The sequence below is a fragment of the Rhinolophus hipposideros genome (assembly GCF_964194185.1).
Source record: "Rhinolophus hipposideros genome assembly, chromosome: 7".
Classification (NCBI taxonomy): domain Eukaryota; kingdom Metazoa; phylum Chordata; class Mammalia; order Chiroptera; family Rhinolophidae; genus Rhinolophus; species Rhinolophus hipposideros.
The window spans coordinates 261,417-286,971 of NC_138053.1; the positions used below are offsets into that span (position 1 = coordinate 261,417).

The 25,555-nt window shown below is 36.3% G+C and overlaps 1 protein-coding gene across 3 annotated transcripts in view; it reads right to left on the minus strand.

Annotated features, from left to right (window-relative positions):
• SEPTIN14 (septin 14) overlaps positions 1 to 25,555 on the minus strand; it is a gene marked incomplete at both ends in the record, with an annotated part of 390,465 nt that overhangs the window by 8,389 nt on the left and 356,521 nt on the right. For all 3 annotated transcript variants that reach the window (XM_081053016.1, XM_081053018.1, XM_081053017.1), the window contains 3 exons: positions 8,770 to 8,902; positions 9,780 to 9,948; positions 12,795 to 12,891. In XM_081053016.1, the coding sequence (XP_080909142.1) occupies positions 8,770 to 8,902; positions 9,780 to 9,948; positions 12,795 to 12,891 (399 nt within the window). The remainder of the gene's footprint in view (positions 1 to 8,769; positions 8,903 to 9,779; positions 9,949 to 12,794; positions 12,892 to 25,555) is intronic.

Below are 25,555 nucleotides of genomic sequence, written 5' to 3' on the forward strand. Positions count from 1 at the left end.
CAAAAACAAACAAAAAAAAAACAAGAAAAACAAATGAGAAACAAAAACTCACATGCACAGACAATAGTTTAGTGGTTACCAGAGGGTAAGGGGGATGGGGGGTGGGAGATGAGGGTAAGGGGGATCAAATATATGGTGATGGAAGGAGAACTGACTCTGAGTGGTGAACACACAATGTGATGTATAGATGATGTATTACAGAATTGTACACCTGAAATCTATGTAACTTTACTAACAATTGTCACTCCAATAAACTTAAGAAAAAACAACAACAAAAACAACAAGAAGAACAACAAAAATCTGGGGTAATAATACTTATACCAGACAAAATAGACTTTAAAACAAAGGCTATAACAAGACACAAAGAAGGACCCAGTATTCCCACTTTTGGGTATTTATCCAAAGAAACACAAAACACTACTTCAAAGGGACATGTCCATCTATCTATCTATCTATCTATCTATCTATCTATCTATCTATCTATCTATTTTTTTGCAGCATTATTTACAATAGCTGAGATATTGTGTCCATCAATGGATGAGTGGATAAAGAAGATGTAATACGCACACACACACACACACACACACACAATGGAATATTACTCAGCCATAAAAAATGAAATCTTGGGATGACATCATAGGAATGGCGGCAGCTGGGTGCTCTTTTTGAGTTCTCCTCTGGATTGTGTTGCAAACGGGACATATAACCGATCGAGGAGTTCTTGCTCATCATGCAGAACAGCTGGGAGACTTGTGGAAGAATTACTTGAAGGTGCATGCTAATTGCGAGCAGGGGAAGAGGCAGGACAGCGAAGTGGAAACGCGCCCCCCACCCCCATGGCGGAGCCGCGGCCCAGGGCGCCCAAAGCCTCAGGGACGCGAGGGTACCAGGGCGGAATGGAGAAGACAAGAGCCAGGAGAACATCTAAGAGACTCATTGAAAGTTTGCTTAGGGGTAGGCTAGTTGGGCAAGAGGGGGAGGAGAGAGGGGCACGAAGTGAAGACGCACACTCCCCCGGTGAAGACGTGCACTCCCCCAGTAAAGTCGCGGAAAGCAGCGTGCACCGAAAACAGCAGCAGCGCAGCAGCACCCACAGCACCAATAACACACGGGAGTCCAGGGCGGAAAGGAGAGCACAGAAGCCAGGAGAACTGCTAAGAGACTCCTGGAAGGTTTGCTTAGGGGTGCGCTAAGTGGGCGACTGGGGGAGGAGAGAGGAGGGCAAGAGGAAACGCGCCGCACTCCCCCTGCCATGGTAGAGCCGCGCCCCTGCAGCGCGCTGCTGTGCGGGAGCTCACCGCAGAACAGAGAACACAAAAGCCAGGAGGTGGGCTCTTTCCCTGTGTCCCACAGATGATCTCGCCATCCGGGACGGGCAACTAGTGGGCCCTAGGGCACCAAAGAAGACGGACTCAACACCTGGGCCCCTCACCCCACTCTTCCAATCATACACCCACCCCTCCAGAGACTTAAACTGACCCCTGAAATGAGAAGTAGTATCAGATTACAGAGGAGCCTCAGTGCTCAGGGTCTGGGAAGACTGGCAGCCAGCTCTGACCCACGGAAGAGGCTGGGAGGAGTGGGATTTTCACTGGATGAGGAGAGAGGAGACTCCTCCACCCCCAGCCACCACCTTTTCGGGCCTGCGGGAGGAGTGTGACGCAGCTGGCCTGGGAGAGAGAAGACCCCTCCATCCACAGCCTCCACCCTTTCTGGCTGGCCTGGGGCGGGACAAGGGCAACTGCAGAGGCACTCCCTGAGATCAGCAGGGAGAAGCGGCAGACGCAGCTTCTGGCTTTCAGCAGCTCAAAAATCTCCTGCCTGACCCCCACACACACACACATGGACTCAGGAGTACTGGGCACAGGGTTGGTGGAGCTACTCTCAGCGTGCATTTGTGCAGGCAAGGGCAGAAACAGCACTGACTCTCTAAAAACTGTCATCCAGACCCCTCAGGCCCTCGCATTTAAATCTACAGTCCCAAATTAACTCTAGGCAACAAGGGACCAGCGCTGCCTGCTCAATAGGCAGGGGACTCTTTGGCACAGCGGAGGACAACCTGGAGATTACTTGGTGGGCTTAAGCCAAGACTGGTGCTGCTCCTTGTTTTGCTTTGCTTTGTTTTTTTTTCTTTTCTTTTTTCTTTTTCTTTTGTTTTGTTTTTTTTTGTTGTTGTTGTTGTGTTTGTTTTGTTTTGCTTTGTTTTGTCTTTATTTCTTCGATCTATTTGCCTGTGTTGAGTGGGGGTTGTCGGTCGTTTTTACATGTGAATGCACTTGATTTTCTTTTCTTTGATGTTGTTGTTGTTGTTGTGCTTGGTGATTTGCTTTGTTCTGAAACTGCCCTACCAGGTACTAGCTTAAGAGGCACAAGATTCAACATATCCAGAAGCCAACTCCAGACCAAACCAGAGTACTTGTAGGGTTTGACCTACAAGTCACACACCCAGAGGGAATTCTCTGCAGACACCAGAGCCCGTAGAGCCCAAACCTCATTCAAGTGGTCAACCCTCACCCAGCAGAACACCCTGCAGTCGGCAGAGCCAAGTCTAACAACTAGTCTTCCTAGGAGTTAAACCCACCTACTCACAAGCAAAAAGCAATTAAAGTTCTTCTTGAACAGGACAATATACGCAACACAAGAGTCACCTTTGGAACACATACAGAGGAGATGAACAAAGTACTGCAAGTCAAATTTAAAGGACACATACTACATAAGATAACCCAACAAGAACTAAGAACTCTAAGGGATCTACCTAATACATCAAAGCAAACACAGAGAGTCAGTCAGAATGGGGAGACAAAGAAACATGTCCCAAATAAAAGAACAGAAGAAACCTCCACAACTGGAACCAAATGAAGCAGAGGTAACCAACCTATCAGAGACAGAGTTCAGAACACTGGTGATAAGAATGTTTAAGGAGCTTAAAGAAGACGTAAAGAAGGATGTAGAAATCATAAAGAACAACCAGTTAGAACTAAAGAACACAATTACCGAAATTAAGAACTCACTTGAAGGAATTACCAGCAGGTTAGATGAAGCAGAGGATCGAATCAGCGACTTAGAAGACAAGTTAGCAGAGATCACGCACACAGAACAACAGAAAGAAAAAAGAATAAAAAAGAATGAAGATGGGTTAAGAGACCTCTGGGATAACATCAAGCGCAACAACATGCACTTCATAGGAATACCAGAAGGTGAAGAGAAGAAGCAAGGGATTGAGAATATATTTGAAGTTATAATGTCTGAAAACTTCCCTAACCTGATGAAGAAAACCAACATACAAGCCCAGGAAGTGCAGAGAGTTCCAACCAGGATAAACCCAAACAGGCCCACACCAAGACACATTATAGTTAAAATGGCAAAGCTTAAAGACAAAGAGAGAATCCTAAAAGCAGCAACAGAAAGACAGAGGGTTACATACAAGGGAACTCCCATAAGACTATTAAATGACTTTTCTACAGAAACATTGAAGGCCAGGAGGGAGTGGCAGGAGATACTCAAAGTGATGGTTCACAAAGTCCTACAACCTAGATTGCTTTATCCAGCAAGGTTATCATTTAAAGTTGATGGAGAGATAAAGAGCTTCCCAGAAAATAACAAACTGAAGGAATTTATTAGCACCAAGCCAGCATTGCAAGAAATACTAAAAGGACTTCTGTAAATAGAAGAAAGATGTAAACAATCTAACTACAAATTTAAATATGGTAATAACTATGTACCTATCAATAATCACTTTAAATGTAAATGGATTAAACGCTCCAATCAAGAGACATAGGGTGGCTGAGTGGATAAGGAAGCAAGAACCTTGTATATGCTGTATACAAGAGACTCACCTCAGATCAAAAGACACACACAGGCCGAAAGTGAAGGGTTGGAATAAGATATTTCATGCAAATGGAAGTGAGAAAAAAGCTGGTGTTGCAATACTTATATCTGACGAAATAGACTTTAAAATGAAGAACATAGTAAAAGACAAACATGGGCACTATATAATAATAAAAGGATCAATCTGACAAGAGAACATAACCCTAATAAACATCTATGCACCTAATATAGGAGCGCCTAAATACATAAAGCAGGTACTGCCTGACATAAAGACAGAGATCAACAGTAACACTATCATAGTAGGGGACTTTAACACACCTCTGACAACAAGGGACAGGTCCTCCAGACAGAAAATCAATATGGAAACAACAGCCTTAAATGATACATTGGACCACTTGGATTTAATTGATATTTTCAGAGCATTTCACCCCAATGCTGCAAAATACACATTTTTCTCAAGCACACGTGGAAAATTTTCCAAGATAGACCATATGTTAGGCCACAAAACAAGTCTTGATAAATTTAAGAAAATTGAAATCATATCAATTGTCTTCTCTGACCACAGTGCTATGAAATTAGAAATGAACTATAGGAAAAAACTGGAAGACACACCAATTCATGGAGGCTGAATAACTTATTACTAAATAATGAATGGGTCAAGCAGGAGATCAAGGAAGAAATCTAAAGATATCTCGAGACAAATGAAAATGAGAACACGACGACCCAAAATCTATGGGATGCCGCGAAAGGAGTCCTAAGAGGGAAGTTCATAGCACTGCAGGCTTACCTCAAGAAACAGAAACATCACTAATTGACAGTTTATCTTCACACTTAAGGGATCTGGAAAAAGAACAGCAAAATAAGCCCAAAGGGAGCACAAGGAAGGAGATAATAAGGATCACAGCAGAAATAAATGAAATAGAAACCAGAAAAACAATACAAAAGATCAATGAATCCAAGAGTTGGTTCTTAGAGAAGATGAACAAAATTGACAAACCTTTAGCCAGACTCATTAAAAAAAGGAGGGAGAGGACCCAAATTAATAAAATCAGATATGAAAGAGGAGAAGTGACAACAGACACCACAGAAATAAAAAAAAATTTAAGAACCTACTATGAGCAACTGGATGCCAACAAATTTGACAATCTGGAAGAAATGGACAATTTTCTAGAGGCATACAACCTTCCAAGGCTAACGCAAGAAGAAACAGAGAACCTGAATAGACTGATTACCATCAGGGAAATTGATCAACAATCTCCCAACAAACAAAAGCCCCGAACAGATGGCTTTACAGGTGAATTTTTCAAAACGTTCAAAAAAGAATTATCACTCATTCTCCTCAAGCTCATCCTAAAAACCCAGAAGGAGGGATGGCTCCCAAACACTTTATAAAGCCACTATTACCCTGATCCCAAAATCAGACAAAGGCACCACAAAAAAAGAAAACTGCAGGCCGATATTTCTAATGAACATAGATGCAAAAATCCTCAACAAAATATTAGTAAACAGAATTCAGCAATACATTAAAAAGATCATACACCATGATCAAGTAGGATTCATCCCTGGTATGCAAGGGTGGTTCGACATCTGCAAATCAATTAATGTGATACACCACGTTAACAAAATGAAAAATAAAAATCACATGATCATATCAATAGATGCAGAAAAAGCATTTGATAAAATACAGCAACCTTTTATGATAAAAACCCTTAAGAAAGTGGGAATAGAGGAATCATATCTCAACATAATAAAGGCCATATATGACAAACCCACAGCTAACATCATACTCAATGGGGAAAAGCTAAAACCATTCCCCCTAAGATCAGGAACAAGGCAAGGTTGCCCACTTTCTCTACTTCTATTCAACCTAGTGCTGGAAGTTCTACCACAGCAATCAGACAAAAAAAAACAAAGAAATAAAAGGCATCCAAAATGGTAAGGAGGAAGTAAAATTGTCATTATATGCAGATGATATGATACTATATATACAGAACCCTAAAGACTCCACCAAGAAACTATTAGAACTGACAGATGAATTTAGTAAAGTAGCAGGATATAAAATTAATATTCAGAAATCAGTTGCATTTGTATATACTAATGATAAAATATCAGAAGGAGAAATTAAGAAAACAATTCCATTTACAATTGCTCCAAAGACTATAAAATACCTGTGAATAAATTTAACCAAAGAAGTAAAAGATCTGTACTCAGAAAATTATAAGATACTGAGGAAAGAAATGAAAGAAGACATAAATAGATGGAAACACATTCCATGTTCATGGATAGGAAGAATTAATACAGTTAAAATGTCCATACTGCCTAAGGCAATATACATATTCAACGTAATTCCTATCAAACTACCTACGGCGTTTTTCACAGAAATAGAACATATAATCCTAAAATTTATATGGGACCATAAAAGACCCCGGATAGCCTCAGCAATTTTAAGAAATAAGAACAAAGTGGGAGGTATAACGATACCTGACTTGAAACTATACCGCAAGGCTACAGTAATCAAAACAGCATGGTACTGGCATAAAAACAGACATATGGATCATAGAAACAGAATAGAGAGTCCAGAAATATATCCATGCCTATATGGCCATTTATTCTACGACAATAGGAGCAAGAATGTATGGTGGGGTAAAGACAGCCTGTTCGATAAATGGTGCTGGGAAACCTGGACAGACACATGCAAGAAAATGAAGCTGGACCACCTCCTTACACCATATACAAAAATAAATTTAAAACGGCTTAAACACTTAAATGTAAGATCTGAAACCATAAAATATCTAGAAGAAAATATAGGAAGAAACTTCACAGACATTACCCGGAGTAAGATTTTCAGTGATATATCCCCTCGCGCGAGGGAAGTAAGAGAAAAAATAAACATGTGGGATTACATCAAACTAAAAAGTTTTTTCACAGCAAAGGAAACCATCAATAAAACAAAAAAGGAATCCTACTGAATGGGAAAGGATATTTACCAATGATATATCCGATAAAGGTTTCATATCACAAATCTATAAAACACTCACTCAACTCAACTCCAAAAAAACAAACAACCCAATTAAAAAATGGGCAGAGGACATGAACAGACATTTTTCTAAAAAGGACATACAGATGGCAAACAGACACATGAAGAAATGCTCAACCTCACTAACCATCAGAGAAATGCAAATAAAAACCACATTGAGATACCACCTCACCCCAGTCAAAATGGCTATCATCAATAAAACAACAAACAATAAGTGCTGGCGCGAATGTGGAGAAAAGGGAACGCTTGTGCACTGTTGGTGGGATTGCAGATTGGTGCAGCCTCTATGGAAAACAGTATGGAGGTATCTCAGAAATCTGAAAATAGAACTACCCTATGATCCAGTAATTCCACTCCTAGGCATCTATCCGGAGAAATCCAAAACTCCAATTCAAAAATCTGTATGCACTCCTATGTTTATTGCAGCACTATACACAATAGCCAAGACATGGAAACAACCGAAATGCCCATCGGTAGATGACTGGATTAAGCAACTGTGGTACATTTATACAATGGAGTATTATGCAACCGTAAAGAAAAAAAAATCTTACCATTTGCAGCAACATGGATGGATCTAGAGAACATTATATTAAGCGAAATAAGTCAGAAAGAGAAAGACAAGTACCATATGATCTCACTTATATGCGGAATCTAAAGAGAAGAATAAGTGAATGAACTAATCAGAAACAGTTCTGGGGACAAAAGAGGAAAAACTGAGGGTTGTTAGATGGGCGGGGGGTGGGGATAAGGGGAAAGGTGACGGGATTAGGAAACAGTCGGTAACCATAAAATGGCCTCAGGGTTTTTGAAAAATAATTTGGGGAACGTAATCAATAATGTTGTAAAGATTTTGTAGGGTATCCGATGGACACAGGTCCCATTTGGGAGACCACCTCAGGGAAGATGTAGATGCTTGATCAATGTACTGTACACCTGAAGCTGAACATTAATGAATGCCAACTCTAATTTTATATATATAATGTGATGGCTCGGTGTGATGTCGGAGGGATAGTGGAAGGTGGATGGGGGAGGGGGTCCACAGTGTGAGGGATATAAATGACGAACGTCTAAGTATTACTTTGTCTTGTGCACCTGAAACTAATAAAAAATAAAAAATAAAAAAAAAATAGTAAAATTACACCTCTCTTACTCTCTATCCCCTTACCCTGCCTGAAACAGTACCTGACACAAATAAGATGCTAAATAAAAATTATTAATATTTTGAAAAAAAAAGAAATCTTGCCATCTGCAACAACGTGGATGAACTTTGTGGGCATTGTGCTGAGTAAGTCAAACAGAGAACGACAAATGCCATATAATTTCATTTATATGTGGAATATAAAGAACAAAATAAATAAACAAAACTGTCACAAAGTCATAGATACAGAGAACATTTTGATGGTTGCCAGCTGGGAGGAAGATTGGGGGGAAGGTCAAAAAAGGGAAAGGGATTAAGATGTACATATTGGTAGTTATAAAATAGTCATGAAAATGTAAAACATAACATAAGGAATATAGTCAACATTTTAATAACTATGTATGGTATGAGATAGGTACTGATTTATTGGGATAATCATTTCATAAGTTATATAAATGTCTAATCACTATGTTGTATACCTGAAACTAATATAATATTGTATCTATAACAAATTTTTAAAAATTATTTAAATAAACTACTAAAAAAGTAAAAAAGAAAAAAAAAGCAATTTTTCCAAATCCTCTAGATAAAAATTACAGACTATAATTTATTAAAGTCTGTGTTCAAAACCTACATGGTAAATAGCTACTTTTGAAAAATAGCAATGAGTCTCCCAAAACATCAACTAAATTATTGAGATTAAATACCCTAAATTAAGAGGACACATACAAATGAATACCAATTACATTAAATTGGAAATACTTGCCTCTTTTTCAGCTTCTTTAAATGTTATTTCTTTCTCCTTTACTCGCTGCATAAACTTTTGTTTCAATACTTCTTCTTCCCTCTGGCATTGATCGTAGAACTCCTGTCTTTTGACTTCATAGATCTCTTGAAAACTACAAAGAAATTTTGTTACTATTATACTAAAATGCTAATATAAATAAAAGTATAATGTAAAAGTATATATTATATATTAAATCTCATGTAAAGATATTTACCAATATTCTTCCATGTATAGAAATGAAAATTTCTATATCATGAAATATAAAACAATGAGGTAGGTGCAATATTGAATATAAGACAGTATACTAGAAATTTGAAAACAGTTACATCAGTGATTTCTAGTTCCCACAACTTTTTATTATATCATATTTCTTTACATCTTTTTACATTAAAATTTGGGAAAACCTCTCGGTCTCAAAATAATTAAAATTTAAAAAGCCAGGTATCTTTCAAATTATGATTTATTTAAGGTAGTTAATTCAATTTTGGTTGTCTTCAAAGTACTATAACTAATATAACTAGATTATATGACTATCATGTTTTTGCAGTACAAATCCTATTCATCTTCAATATAGTTGAATAAACCTACTTTCCAAATATTTTCATTTGATTTCCGTAATATTATACTGTTGTTTTTCCTCTTTCCTCCATCCAAATCTCAATATTTATTGCATCCTTCTCAATATCCTTTGCCAACCTTTGCCAATCTTTGCTACTATTTGTCAATTTTCTTCCTAAACTTCTCTTTTGTATATACACATTATCATATATAATGTGATATGGATACACATATTTCAGAATCTAAATGATTCCTTGCATTATGTTGCTCCTAATAATGTTCTCCATCTACCTTTGAAGATGATTGAAAAACATCAAATTCAGGATAACCCAGGATATGAGAAGTACAGTTATTTCACAAATGATTGTATCTCATGAATGTAGGAACTTTGTAAATCATCCATTACCTTGCTCAAGAAAATCTCTACTCACCTAACTGGCTGGTTGTCTGGGCCTACATCAGTGAAGCCAATTCCCTGCAGTTTACAGCACCTATAACGTTCATAATGCAGGGTGTGAGTTTGTTCTTTTAGGTCTTCCATATTTGTACAAAGAAGCATATCCCGGAGCTTAACAAAATCACAGTGATTTTCATTTTCCACTAGGTAAGGAAATAATAAAGCCACAACATATCATCAATCCCTAGCACTCAAGATGTTTTATTAAAAAATGCATGCATGAAAAACATATTTAAAATAACAACTAAGAGATCATTCTGATTAATAGCTATATTTGCTTTAACCACGTAACTATGAGGTATGACAATTAAGTTTTCTAGAACGCATTCCAGAAAAAGTACTACATACTTCATTGCTGAATATCATTACAGTCACCTTTGAAGTACTCCCTTTGGGAAGCTATGCACTGATGCCAGTGCCTAGTCCACCCTTCAAAACAATTTTGGAACTCTTTGTGGAATGGCCATCAGAGCCATATTACCCTTGATGTCCTGAATGTCATCAAAATGTCTTCCTTTCAATATTATCTTTACCTTCAGGTAAAGAAACAAGTCATTGGGGGCCAGATCAGGTGAGTAGGAGGGTGTTCCAATACAGTTATTTGTTTACTGGCTAAAAACTCCCTCACAGACAGTGCCGTGTGAGCTGGTGCATTGTCTTGATGCAAGAGCCATGAATTGTTGGTGAAATGTTCAGGTCATCCAATTTTTTCATGCAGCCTTCTCAGCACACCAAAATTGATTAACTGTTTTTCCAGTTGGTACAAATTCATAATGAATAATCCCTCTGAGATCAAAAAAGTTAGCAACATCATGGCAACAAGTTCATGAACTTAATTGTCAGTCTTTGTATGGTTATGTGGTACACGCCAATTATAGACAGTTTATTTATAGACCAGAAATTTTGCTTTAAATTTATTAGCCAAAGAACAAATATGAAACAGTGAAATAACATGTTACATTATATTGTTATATGGTATAAGTTTTCATTAATAATTATATTTGTATTTTTCAAACTACCCTCAAGGTATTTTACAGAGCGCTAACAAAAAATATAATATACTTTCACCAAAGTAAATAATTTCATTAAATTAAATATGCTAACACAAAATCTTAATAATTGTACATGCTTAAGTTATCAAATTCTGTTTATACAAAATATTTATGATACTGAATTAGTCAATATTCAGAATAAATCAATAAATTGACATGGCTCACTCCTGTGTTTGTCATATCCAGGAGACTGAGCATAATATAGTCTGTATTGTGTATATTACAACCAAATTTAATATGAATTAAAATGTTTTAAAGTATGTTTCATAAATTTGAAATTTATAATATGTCAATTAAAAACATTTGGAAACTAGAACATGTAGAGATAATCCTATCCCAAATAATTAGCATCATAAGCATATGAACTAGACAATAAATGACTACCTATTATAATAGTCTAACTCATCATGATGCTAAACAACTAATATAAAAGTGTATGTATAATAGGTATAATTTACCCAAAGATAAATTATTTCTTTATTTTAAAAATAGTTTATCATCTTTTTTCTAGTGACCATTTTAAATGTTTTATAAATAAGATAGTAACTAATTTATGTAATGTGTTTATTTTTTAATTAAATTTATTACGGTGACATTGGTTAATAAAATTATGTAGGCTTTAAGTGTACAAGTCTATAATATGTGATCTGTATATTGCATTGTGTGTTCACCATCCAAAGTCAAATCTCCTTTCATCACCATATATTTAACCCCCTTTACCCTTTTTACCTCCCACTCCCATTTCTTCTGGTAACCCACTAAACTATTGTCTGTGTCTATGAGTTTTTGTCTTGTTTGTTTCTTGCTTTCAGTATGTACCATGTTTTGTTTTGTTTTGTTTATTAAAGTTTATTGGGGTGACAATGGTTAGTAAAGTTATATAGGTTTCAAGTGTATAATTCTGTATTACATCATCTAGAGATCCCATTGTGTGTTCACCACCCAGAGTCAGTTCTCCTTCCATCACCATATATTTGACGGCTTTTACCCTCATCTACCATCCCCCTCCCTTCTTACCCTCTGGTAACCACTAAACTATTGTCTATATCTATGAGTTTTTGTTTCTTTATTTGTTTGTCTTGTTCCTTTGTTACTTTCAGTTTTATCTCACATATTAGTGAAATCATATGGTTCTTGACTTTTTCTGTCTGACTTATTTCACTCAGCATAATAATCTCAAGATCCATCCACATTGTCGCAAATGGTACTATTTCATCTTTTCTTATGGCAGAATAGTATTCCATTTTGTATCTATACCACATCTTTATCCAGTCATCTATTGAAGGACACTTTGGTTGTTTTGATGTCTTGTTCACCATAAATAAAGCTGCAATGAACATTGGAGCACATGTCTGTATGGATAAATGTTTTCAGATTTGGGGGATATATAACCATGAGAGGAAGTGCTGGGTCATACGATAATTCTATTCTTAATTTTTTGAGTAACCCTACACTGCCTTCCATAGTGGCTGCACCAATCTGCATTCCCACCAACAGTGTATGAGGGTTCCTTTTTCTCTATAGACTCTCCAACACTTGTTATTATTTTTCTTGTTCATGATAGCCATTCATTTAAACTCTAGTATTCAGGCTTCAATTTTGTTCAAAGGACTTTCCAACATCTTAAATGTGATGGCTCATGCATAGAGAAGTAATATGCATATGGAAGATTGGGGCAAATGAGGTTCTGTCCAGCCTCTGTGGGTTGTTTCCTAAAACATTATCCAGCAAAGTGCTATGAGAATGAATCATAATCAAAGTAAGCAGTAGCTTAAATGAAACAGAATCTATGCCTCTTATTACCAACTGTTATTTTACTATTTAGCAACAGTTACCAATATTGGCTCAAGTTAAAATAATATTTTGAGACTTTGATAATATGCATATTATTAACATAATCAGTCCAGAGCAAGCCTGCTCACTATCATAATATTTACCTTGTATAACTCCCCAAGGGTATTGACGGCCTCTGACCATCCTTTTTCCAACTTTGACCTCATCTGTACTCCCTGCTACAGCAAAAGGTAAGTGTCCCTAGAAATGAAAAGAAATTTTAATTATGTTCCCTTATACCAACATAACATACTCTGTTACTCTTATTTCTGTTATGGAAATAACAGAGACAAGAATTACATAATAAGTTCATTCAAACAAGGGATCTACCGTGCCTCAGATTTTATGACTTGGCAGTAAATATGTGTAAATTGATTTTTGCAAGCATTAGTGTCAAATCATACACACAATTGAAAACTGTCTACTGAGTAGAGCCTAAAGCAAAACATTAAGTTTATGCTGTGGGAAATACAAAGAGAAAAGAATTTTAGTAGATAAATCATTTTTCTCACATTATCTTTACCCTGAAATACAAAGATAAGGTCAGGGAAATAATATACAAATCACTTTTAAATCCAGTATTAAGTTAAAAAACAAAGTACAAGAATAACTATAATTAGTTAATGTATACACAATGTAAAGTATATTAATAAATAGTGCTATATAAATTCTAAATAGAATGATGGAAGGGTCATTTGGGATAGTGAATGTCAGGGGAAGTCTAAAAAATGAGGTCAACTAAGGGAGATTTGGGAAGAAGGTAAGCAAAGTAGGAAGGGTAATTATAGGTTAAGGATAAGGTTTTGAACAGGATGCAGAAGGGGAATACATACGATATTAATGATCTGTCAGACGTTATATAGATTGTCTGAATAGAAGAGTTGACTATACAGATGACGTATAAAGTAAAAATTATTCAGCATCATGTTATATATTTAACAGTTAACAGTAGTATATTAATTACTTTTGGTGAAAAACTATTCTCTATGAGTTTCTCAGGGTATAATTAGATAAGAGAGGTCAAAATCCTTATGACAAGATCTAAATAAAATACAGTATAGAAAGACAATTAAAATCTTTACATTACACAGCTTTTTAATTCAAAAATCTTAGTTTTTATAGAATTACCACATGACCCAGCAATCCCTTTCCTGGGTATCTACCCAAAAAATCTGAAAACATTTATCCATAAAGACACGTGTGCTCCAATGTTCATTGCAGCTTTGTTTACGATGGCCAAGACATGGAAACAACCAAAATGTCCTTCGATAGATGAATGGATAAAGAAGTTGTGGTATATATACACAATGGAATACTATTCAGCAGTAAGAAAAGATGATATAGGAACATTTGTGACAACTTGGAAGAATCTTTTTTCTTTTTTTTTCTTTTTTTAATTTATTAGTTTCAGGTGTACAAGACAAGGTAATACTTAGACGTTCATCATTTATATCCCTCACACTGTGAACCCCCCTCCCCCCATCCACTATCCCTCCGACCTCGCACCGAGCCATCACATTATATATAAAAAGAAAAAAAAATGGATGGATCTTGAGAGTATAATGCTAAGCGAAATAAGTCAGACAAAAAAAGCAGAGAACCATATGATTTGAGTGATATGTGGTATATAAATGAAAAATAACAAAAGAACAAGACAAACAAAAGAGAAACAAAAACTCATAGACACAGACAATAGTTTAGTGGTTACCAGAGGGTAAGGGGGGGTGGGAAGAGGGAGATGAGAGTAAGGGGAATCAAATATATGGTGATGGAAGGAGAACTGACTCTGGGTGGTGAACACACAATGGGATTTATAGATGATGTAATACAGAATTGTACACCTGAAATCCCCAATAAATTTTTTTTAAATCTTAGTTTTTGATATCTTAAAATAAATAGAGTATGAAAACCAAGAAAAGATAAATAAAAGAAATGGAATTAACATTTACTTGTTATTTTTTAGACCCTGTGTTTCAGGCACTTCACAAAGAATACCCGTTCTCATATTTCCTATTCAACATTCAACTTAGTACTAGAAGTCTTAGCCAGAGTAATTAAGAAAAAAATAATAAAAAGAGAAATAAAAGGCATTCAAATCAGAATGGAATTAGTAAACTGGGTATTCTCGCTTTATTCTTTATATTAGATGAAAGCTTACAGTTTTTCACTGTTGTTTGTGATGTTAGTTGTAGAGTTTTCATGAGTGACCTTTGTTATATTGAAATATGAGGTGTGATCAAACAATATGGTAAATGTTTAAATAGAAAATTTTATTACAGGAAAAGACACATTGCCATTTATCCCCCTCAAAATACTCCTCCTTGGTACAAGCACACTTATCCCATCATTCTTGCCACTTTCTGAAGCAGTTCGGGAAGTCTTCTTTCATGAATGTATATTTGAAAGCTTTTATAATAAAACATATTTACTGGCAAACCCCCAAAAAATAATTCACAGGAGAATTAAAACCAATGTCTGTAATCCTCCTGAAACTCTTAAAAGATATTAAAAAGAAAGAAACACTCTCAAACTGATTCTATGAATTGTTAATGCCAAAGCGAAACAAAGTCACAAAGAAAGGAAAGTTATAGACTAAAATCCCTCATAAATATTGATGCAAAAAATATAAATAAAATCCAAGGAAACCAAACTCAAGAGCTTATTAAAAGATTATACACAATGACCAAGTAGGTTTATTTCTGGAATTCAAAAATAGTTCATTGTATGAAAATCAATTAATGTTATCTGCCTCATGATAAATCTCACTTAATGCATAAAGCATTTGACAAAATTCAACACTTTTATATTAAAAAGACTCAACAAACTAGGAATAGAAGGAAAGTATGAGGCCTGATTTTTAAAAAAAATAAGGTGAATGTGGGTGGCCAGATGGCTCAGTAGGTTAGAGCGTGAACTCTGAACAACAGAGTTGCCAGTAGTTCGATTCCCACATGGGCCAGTGACCTGCATCCTCCACAACTAGATTGAAGACAATGAGTTGCCACTGAGTTGCCAGAGGGGCTACCAGATAGCTCAGTTTGTTAGAGCAGGCTGGTTCACCGCATGGGACGGTGGTGGGCTGTGCCCCCTGCAACTAAGATGAAAATGGCGACTGGACTTGTAGCTGAGCTGCGCCCTCTACAACTATATGGAAAGACAATGACTTGGAGCTGATGGGCCCTGGAGAAACACATTGTCCCCCAATATTCCCCAATAAAAAAAAATAAATAAGGTGAATGCTTAAATGTTAAAAATATGTTTAAAAATATTATAATAAGACACATTGCCATTAATCTCCCTCAAAATACCGCCCCTCGCTTCGAAAACACTTATCCCATCCTCCTTGCCACTTTCTGAAGCAGTTCTGGAAGTCCTCTTTTGAGTTGCGCTGTCATGGCTGCCTTCATGTCTTGAATTGATTCAAAATGTTTACTTTTCATGGTCATTTTGAATTTGGGGAAGAGCCAGAAGTCACACAGTGCCAGATTTGGTGAATGAAGTGGAGGAGGACACACTGTAATGTTTTTATTTGACAGAAATTGCCTTACCAGAAGTGAGGTATGACACGGAGCCTTTTGATCACGTTGTGATCACAAAATACAGTAAATGCTGCTGCTGAGTGCCATCCAATTGAAAGGCAGGGACCTTCAATACGGGAAGTGATGTGTCAAACGTAGGTAACAGTGTGTGACAAGTATCAACCTGTTCAGTGCAGTCAGTCTGGTGTGAGCTATGGGTGAGAGAAGGTGTGTTTTAAAGTGTAAAATCATCCTCCATCATGAAAACACTCCGTGTCACACATTGCTTCTGGTATATGGCAATTTCTGTCAAATAAAAACATTACAGTGTGTCTTCATCCACCTTATTCACCAGATCTGGCACCATGGGACCTCTGGCTCTTCCCCAAAGTCAAAATGATTTTGGAGGCAGTCACGGCAACACAATGAAACACACTCATGATACAAGACTTCCAGAACTGCTTAAGAAAGTGGCAAGAATGACGGGATAAGTGTGCTTGCACCAAGGAGGAGTATTTTGAGGGGGATTAATGGCAATGTGTCTTTTCCTGTAATAAAATTTTCTATTTAAACATTCACCATATTGTTTGATCACACTTCATACTTCAATATAACAAAGGTCACTCATGAAAACTCTACAACTAACATACACAACAGTGAAAAGCTCTAAGCTTTCATTTCCTATTCAACATTCAACTTAGTATTAGAAGTCTTATCCAGAGAGCAATTAAGAAAAAAATAATAAAAAGAAATAAAAAGCATTCAAATCAGAATGAAATTAGTAAAACTTTCTCTATTCACAGATAACATAATCTTTTTTCATATATATTTAAATTAAAGTTTATTGGGGTGACAATTTTTAGTAAAGATATATAGATGATGTATTACAGAATTGTACACCTGAAATCCATATAACTTTACTAACAATTGTAATATATATTTTCAATTGAGATATAATTGACATAAAACATATTAGTTTCAGGTGTGCAACATAAAGATTTGACATTTGTTTATATTTTGAAATGATCACCACAATAAGTTTAGTAAATATCCATCACCACAGTTATAATGTTTTCTTGTGAAGAGATCATTAAGATCTACTCTTTTGGCAACATTTCAACACATAATACAAAATTATTAACTATAATCACCGTGCTGTACATTGCATTCCCAGTCTTATTTATTTTACAACTGAAAGTTTGTACCTTTGACCACCTTCACTCATTTTTGTCAACCCCCAACCCTTTGCATCTTTTTTTTTCCTGCTATGATAGAAGAGGTTTTTTTTTAATTTATTGGGGGACAATTGTTAGTAAAATTACATAGATTTTAGGTGTACAATTCTGTATTACATCATCCATAGATCCCATTGTGTGTTCACCACCAAGAGTCAGTTCTCCTTCCATCACCATATATTTGATCCCCCTTACCCTCATCTCCCTCTTCCCACCCCCCTTACCTTCTGGTAACCACTAAACTATTGTCTGTGTCTATGAGTTTTTCTTTCTCATTTGTCTTGTTCTTTTGTTGTTTTTGATTTATACACCACATATCAATGAAATCATATGCTTCTCTGTTTTTTCTGTCTGACTTATTTTAATTAGCATCATACTCTCAAGATCCATTCATGCTGTCACAAATGTTCCTATATCATATTTCTTACCGCCGAATAGTATTCCATTGTGTATATGTACCACAACTTCTTTATGCATTCATCTATCGAAGGACATTTTGGTTGTTTCCATGTCTTGGCCACCGTAAACAACGCTGCAATGAACATTGGAGCACATGTCTCTTTATGGATAAATGTTTTCAGATGTTTTTGGTAGACACCCAGCAGAGGGATTGCTAGGTCATATGGTAATTCTATTAGTAATTTTTTGAGGAACCTCCACACTGCTTTCCATAGCAGCTGCACCAGTCTGCATTCCCACCAACAGTGTATGAGGGTTCCTTTTTCTCCACAGCGACTCCAACACTTGTTACTATTTGTCTTGTTGATGATAGCCATTCTGACTGGAGTGAGGTGATATATCATTGTGGTTTTCATTTGCATTTCACTGATGATTAGTGATGTTGAGCATTTTTTCATATGTCTGTTTGCCATTTGTATGTCCTCTTTGGAGAAATGTATTTTCAGTTCGTCTGCCCATTTTTCAATTGGATTGTTTGTTTTCATGTTGTTGAGTTGCATAACTTCCTTATATATTTTGGATTTAGCCCCTTTTCGGAGGCACTGCTTGAAAAATCTTCTCCCATTCAGTTGGTTGTCGCTTTATTCTGTCGATGGGTTCTTTTGCTGTGCAGAAGCTTTTAAGTTTCATATAATCCCATTCGTTTATTTTAGCTTTTACTTCCATTTGCCTTTGGAATCAAATTCATAAAATGCTCTTTGAACCCAAGGTCCATAAGTTTAGTACCTATGTTTTCTTCTATGCAGTTAATTGTGTCAGGTCTTATGCTTCAGTCTTTGATCCATTTTGAATTAATTTTGGTACATGGTGACAGATAGTAGTCCAGTTTTATTCCTTTGCACGTGTCTATCCAATTCTGCCAGCACCATTTATTGAAGAGGCTCTCTTTTTTCCATTGTATGTTTTTTGCTTCTTTGTCAAAAATTATCTGTCCATATTTATGTGGTTTAATTTCTGGGTTCTCAATTCTATTCCATTGGTCTATGTGTCTGTTTTTCTGCCAATATCATGCTGTTTTGATTGTTGTTGCCCTGTAGTACAAGCTAAAGCCAAGAAGTGCGATACCTCCAGCTTTGTTCTTTTTTCTTAAGATTGCTTTGGCTGTTTGGGATCTTTTATGGTTCCAAACGAATCTGATGGTTTTTGGTTCTATATCTTTTAAAAAATGCCATTGGGATTTTGATGGGGATTGCATTAAATCTGTATATTGCTTGGGTAATATGGCCATTTTAACTATGTCGATTCTTCCAATAGATGAGCATTGAATGTCTTTCCATTTCTTTGTGTCTTCTTCAATTTCTTTTAAAAATGTCTTACAGTTTCCAGCATATAGGTCTTTCACATCCTTGGTTAAGTTTATTCCTAGGTATTTTATTCTTTTTGCTGATATTACAAATGAAATTTTTTTTATTTCTTTTTCTGAGATTTCATTGTTAGTGTATAGGAATGCAATGAACTTTTATACGTTGATTTTGTAGCCAGCAACTTCACTGTATTCATTGATCCTTTCTAATAGCTCTTAGGTGGAGTCTTTAGGGTTTTCTATATATAGCATCATGTCATCTCCAAAGAGCGATAATTTAACTTCTTCATTCCCAATTTGGATGCCTTTTATTTCTTTTTCTTGCCTGATGGCTCTGGCAAGGACTTCCAACATTATGTTGAAAAGCAGAGGTGATAGGGGATAGCCCTGTCGTGTTCCTGAACATAGAGCAAAAGGACTTTAGTTTCTCAACATTAATTATGAGACTAGCTGAGGGCTTGTCATATATGGCCTTTATTATGTTAAGGCATTTTCCTTCTATACCTATTTTATTAAGTGTTTTAATCGTAAATGGATGTTGTATCCTCTCAAATGCTTTTTCTGCATCAATTGATATAATCATAAGGTTTTAGTCCTTTATTTTGTTTATGTGATGTGTCACATTGATGGATTTGCAGATGTTGAACCATCCTTGTGCCCAGGGATGAACCCAACTTGGTCGTGATGAATAATCTTTTTAATGCATTGTTGTATTTGATTTGCTAAAATTTTGTTTAAAATTTTTGCATCTGTTTCATTAGAGATATTCGTCTGTAGTTTTCCTTTTTTGTGTTCTCCTTACCAGGTTTTGGTATCAGGATGATGTTGGCCTCATGAAATGTATTCAGGAGTGCTGTCTCCTCTTCAACTTTTTGGAAGAGTTTGAGCAGGATTGGTGTTAGATCCTCTTTGAAAGTTTGGCAGAATTCACTAGTGAAGCCATCTGGTCCCGGACTTTTGCTTTTGGGAAAGTTTTGGATGACTGATTCTATTTCCTTACTGGTGATCGGTCAGTTTAGATTTTCCAGTTCTTCATGGTTCAGCCTTGGAAGGCTATATGTTTCTAAGAACGTGTCCTTTTCTTCTAGGTTATTGAATTTGGTGGCATATAGTCCTTCATAGTATTCTGGGATGATCCTTTGTATTTCTGTGGTGTCCGTGATAACTTCCCCTTTTTCATTTCTGATTTTGTTAATTAGTGTCTTCTCTCTTTTTATCTTAGTGAGTCTAGCCAAGGGTTTGTCGATTTTGTTAATCTTTTCAAAGAACCAGCTCTTTGTCACATTAATGTTTTCTATTGTCTTTTTGTTCTCTATTTCATTTAGTTCTGCTCTGATTTTTGTTATTTCGTTTCTTCTGCTGACCTTGGGTTTCATTTGTTCTTCTTTTTCTAGTTCTTTAAGGTGTAACATGAGGTTATTTATTTGGGATTTTTCTTGTTTCTTGAGATAGGCCTATAATGATATAAATTTCCCTCTTGAAACTGCTTTTGCTGCATCTCAAACATTTTGGTTGGATGTATTTTCATTGTCATTTATTTCTGTGTATCTTTTGATCTATCCTCTAATTTATTCTTTGACCAGGTCGTTTTTTAAAAGTATGCTGTTTAATCTCCATGTATTGTGTTTTTTCCTCCTTTTTTGGCAGTTGATATCTAATTTCAAAGCCTGTGATCAGAGAATACGCTTGATATGATTTCAATCTTCTTAAATTTGCTGAGGCTGATTTTATGTCCCAATATATGGTCTATCCTTGCGAATGTTCCATGTACACTCAAAAAGAATGTATAGTCTGATGTTTTAGGATGAAGTGCTCTAAATATGTCAATGATGTCCATTTCATCTAATGTATCATTTAAGGCTGCTATTTTGTTATTTGTTTTCTGTTTGGATGATCTATCCATAGTTGTCAATGATGTATTTATGTCTCCTAGTATAATTGTGTTTTGTTCAATTTCTTCCTTTAGTTCTGTTAAGAGTTGCTTGGTATATTTTGGTGCTCCCTGATTGGGGACATAAATATTGCTGACTCTTATGTCTTCTTGTTGTGTAGTCCTCTTTACCATTATGAAATGTTTATCTTTGTCTCTTGTTATATTTTTCACCCTCAAGTCTGTTTCATCGGAAATCATTATGGCTACACCTGATTTTCTCTGTGTATCATTTGCTTGGAGTGTCAATTTCCACCCTTTCAGTTTCAGTCTATGCTTGTCCTTGTAGTTAAGATGTGTCTCTTGGAGACAGCATATGGTTGGGTTTAGGTTTTTCATCCAGTCTGCTACTATATGCCTTTTTATTGGTGAGTTTAGTCTATTTACATTCAGGGTGATTATTGATATGTGAGGATTTTTTGTCATTCTATCTTTAGTTTGCCATCATGGCTGTGTCTTCGTTGTTTCTTTGCCTTTTTGTTGTTGACTGTTATTTCTGTGTGGTGGTATTCTATGATGTTTCCCTCTGTGTCTTCTTTTGGTACAGTATCTATTTCAGTTCTGGATTTTGTTTGAGAGGTTACCCTTAAGTTATGTATAAGAAAGTTTGATATTTAGAGTATTCCGTTTTCTTCAGCATGCTTACTTTCTCCATTCCCATATTCCAGTTAAGGCCCTTACTCTCCCCCTTTTTATGTTTTGGTTGCCTCAAATTGTCCCTGTTGATGGTGGTTGAATAGCCTCTTTTAGTGTTTCTTGTAGTGCACGTCATGTATTAGAAAATTCCCTCAGCTTTTGTATGTCTAGAAAGGTCTTTATTTCTCCTTCATATCTAAAGGATATCTTTGCTGGATATATTATTCTTGGCTCATAATTTCTTTTTTTCAATAGTTTGGAAATTTGGTTCCACTCCCTCCTGGCTTCTAGAGTTTCTGCTGAAAAATCTGATGATAATCTAATGGGCTTTCCTTTGTAAGTTACCGTCTTCTTTCCCCTGGCTGCCTTGAGGATATTTTCTTTGTCATTGATTTTAGACAGCTCAATACAATGTGCCTTGGAGAAGGCCTGTTGGGATTGAGGTAATTAGGTGTTCTATTTGCTTCTTGGATTCGAGGATCCAGTTCTGTCCACAAGTTTGGGAAGTTCTCATCAACAATTTGTTTTAATGTATTCTCTGTTCCCTTCTCTCTTTCTTCTCCTTCTGGTATGCCCATTTTTCTTATATTGCTCTTTCTGATAGAGTCAGAAAGTTCTTGTAGAGTTCTTTCATTTCTTTTAAGTCTCAAGTCTCTTTCTTCTTCCATCTGTGTAATTTCCAGGTTTCTATCTTCGATGTCACTGGTTCTTTCCTCCATCTGGTCAACTCTACTACTTAAGCTGGCTGTTTCATTCTTGATTTCTCTATTGAGTTCTTAGTCTCCAGAAATTCCATTTGGTTCTTTTTTAAAATTTTAATCTCTTTCGTAAAATGCTCATGTTGTTCTTTTATTGTGCTTCTGAGTTCATTAAACTGCCTTTCTGTGTTTTCTTACATCCTGTTGAGTTTTTTTCAGAACTGCAATGTTGAATTCTCTCTCATTTAAGTCACATATTTCTGTATCTTTAAGTTCATCTTCTGGAGACTTTTCACTTTCTTTCTGAGCTGTCTTGTTGCCTTGGTTATTCATGGCAATTACTGATTTATTATTTTTGTTTCTAGACATCTACAGGAGTGGCTTCTGCAACAGGTTGATAGGAAGAGGTGTTTTTTTTTTTCCCAGTACTTGTAAGAATATTTTCTTTTCTCTCCAACTGCAGCCTTTTTTTCTCTCACACACTGTAGTGCTATATGTTCTCTGCAGTATTCCAGCTTCTCACACAATTGGCAGATTCCCTGGGAGCCAGGCTTCTCCTCTGTTAATCATTCGCCTGGGTCACAGAGCGCAGTGTCCATGTGGGTATGCAGAGAGCTTTTGAAGTTCCAAAGCTCTTCCTGCACCAGATTAGAGCCTGTATGTTTCAGCAGTTCAGTTTACTCTTGCAGGGATCCGCCCAAATAGGTGGGGCCCGGGGTGGGATGAGCTGTGAGAGGTGGCCCAGAGCAATGGTGGTAACCACTACCACAGCCGCTCCTGATTCGCCTTTGCCACAACTAGTTGGGCTGCAAATCTGTGTCTGCGGTCCACAGTTCTCAGAACAGCAAATAATCTGTTAGTTTGATCTGACACTGCTACTGTTCTGCTTCTAGCACCGGGCAGGTGGGTGCGGGGCGAGCACCCACCTGGGAGGTTGGTGTGGGACGGTAGGGAGGGTGTGGCTTTCTCAATGCCTAAGGCTTTCATTCTCTGCTCAGCAGTGAGGGCTTAAACCACTGGTTTCAGCCCTCTTCCCTCATTCTTTTCTTCGTGGTCTCTTCCATGACCATTGGGTTGAGCCATGTTACATGCTGCCCCCTCAGCCCTGTGGGCCATAAGCGTTGCCCTAGCAGTCCAAGTTCTTCCCTCTTCTGCAGTTGTGGTTGTTCCAGGATGCAGCGAGCTTGGAGCATTGAGCTAAGTCTCCGTCCTGCGCCTGCATCGCTCCGTCTCCACACTTCTCCCTTCTCCCCTCCTCTGCTCGCTTGATTCGCCCACCTTTAGGTAAATTGAGTAGTGGGTCTCTTCGTCTTGCCTGTCTGCTGTGCCGGGAGTCCTATGTGGATTTATAGTTGTTCCGTTTGTTGTAAATTCCAGGGAGATATACAGAGGCTCACCTTATGCCGCCATTTTGATGACATCAGCATCTGGGTTTTGATTTTGGTTTTTAGAGTCCACTTTTAAGTGTGAGCATACATTATTTCTTCCTCTAGTCTTGCTTATTTCACTAAGTATAATGGCCTCAAGGTCCATCTTTGTTGTCACAAATATCAATATTTCATTTTTTTAAAGCTGAATGTTATTCAATTGTATATATATACCACTCTTTCTTGATCTACAGACAGATTGCTTCCATGTTATGGCTATTGTAAGTAATGTTTCAATAAATTTGCAGATATCTTTTCAAATTAGTGTTTTTATTTTCTTTGAATAAATACTGATCCTGAGGTAGAATTGATAGATGACATTGCAGTTCTATTTTTAATTTTTGAAGAACATCCATACTGTTTTCCAAAGTGGCTACACAAATTTCTATTCTCACCAACGGTGCACAACATTCCCTCTTCTTCACATCCTCTCCAACACCTGATATTTCTTAACTTTTTATAACAGCCATTATAAGAGATGTGGAGTGATATCTCATTGTGGTATTTCCCTTATTACTGGTAATGTTAAGCACCTTTTTATGTATCTGTTGGCCATCTGCATTTTTCATTTGAAAATAAATTTTATTCAGCTAATTTTCTTATTATTTAATTGAATTTTTGGTAGGTTTAGGTTTGGGTTTATGTTTTTGTTTATTTTTTTGCCACTGAATTTTATGAGTTCCTTATATATTTTGGATATTAACTCCCTTTCACAGCTATGTAACTTGAAATCTCTTCTTGCATTCAAGAGGTTGCATTTTCATCTTATTGATTTTTTTTCTGCTGTGCAAAAGTTTTTTAGTTTGATCTAGTCCCAATCATTTATTTGTGCTTTTGGTGACAGATCCAAAAATTATCACTAAGACCAATGTCAAGGAAATTACTGCCTACATTTCTTTATAAGAGTTTTATGGTTTCAGGTCTTACATTCAAATCTTTAATCCATTCTGAGTTAATTTTTCTTTATTGTGTAAGATAATGATCTAGTTTCATTATTTTGTATGTGACTGTCCAATTGTCCTAACATTATTTTATTAAAAAGACTATCTTTTTCCTGTTGTATATTCTTAGCTTTTTTGTGTTAAATTAATTAGGTATATATGCATGAGTTTATTTCCAAGCTCTCTGTTTGGTTCCATCAATCTCTGTGTCTTCTTTTAATGCCAAAACCTACATCTTGATTACAATAACTTTGTTATATAGTTTGGAATCAAAAAGCATAATATGTCCAGCTTTGTTTTTTTTTTTCCAAGGTTACTTTGGCTAGTCAAGATCTTTGTGGTTCCATGTGAATTTTAGGATTGTTCTATTTCTGTGAAAACTGCCATTAAATTTTTGAAAGGGATTGCAATGAATCTGTGGATTGCTTGGGGTAGTGTGAACATTTTAATAATACTATTATTTTTGTCAATCCATGAGCACAGAATATCTTTTCATTCATTTGAGACTTATTAAATGTGTTTTATCAATGTCTTATAGTTTTGGGTGTATGCGTCTTTTAACCCCTTGGTTAAATTTATTTCTAGGCATTTTATTCTCTTTGATGCAATTGTAAGTAGGATTGTTTTGTTAATTTTTCTTTCTGGTAGTTCATTATTAGTATAAAAAAACACAACTGACATTTTATATTAATTTTTTTGTCTTGACAACTAGCTGAAT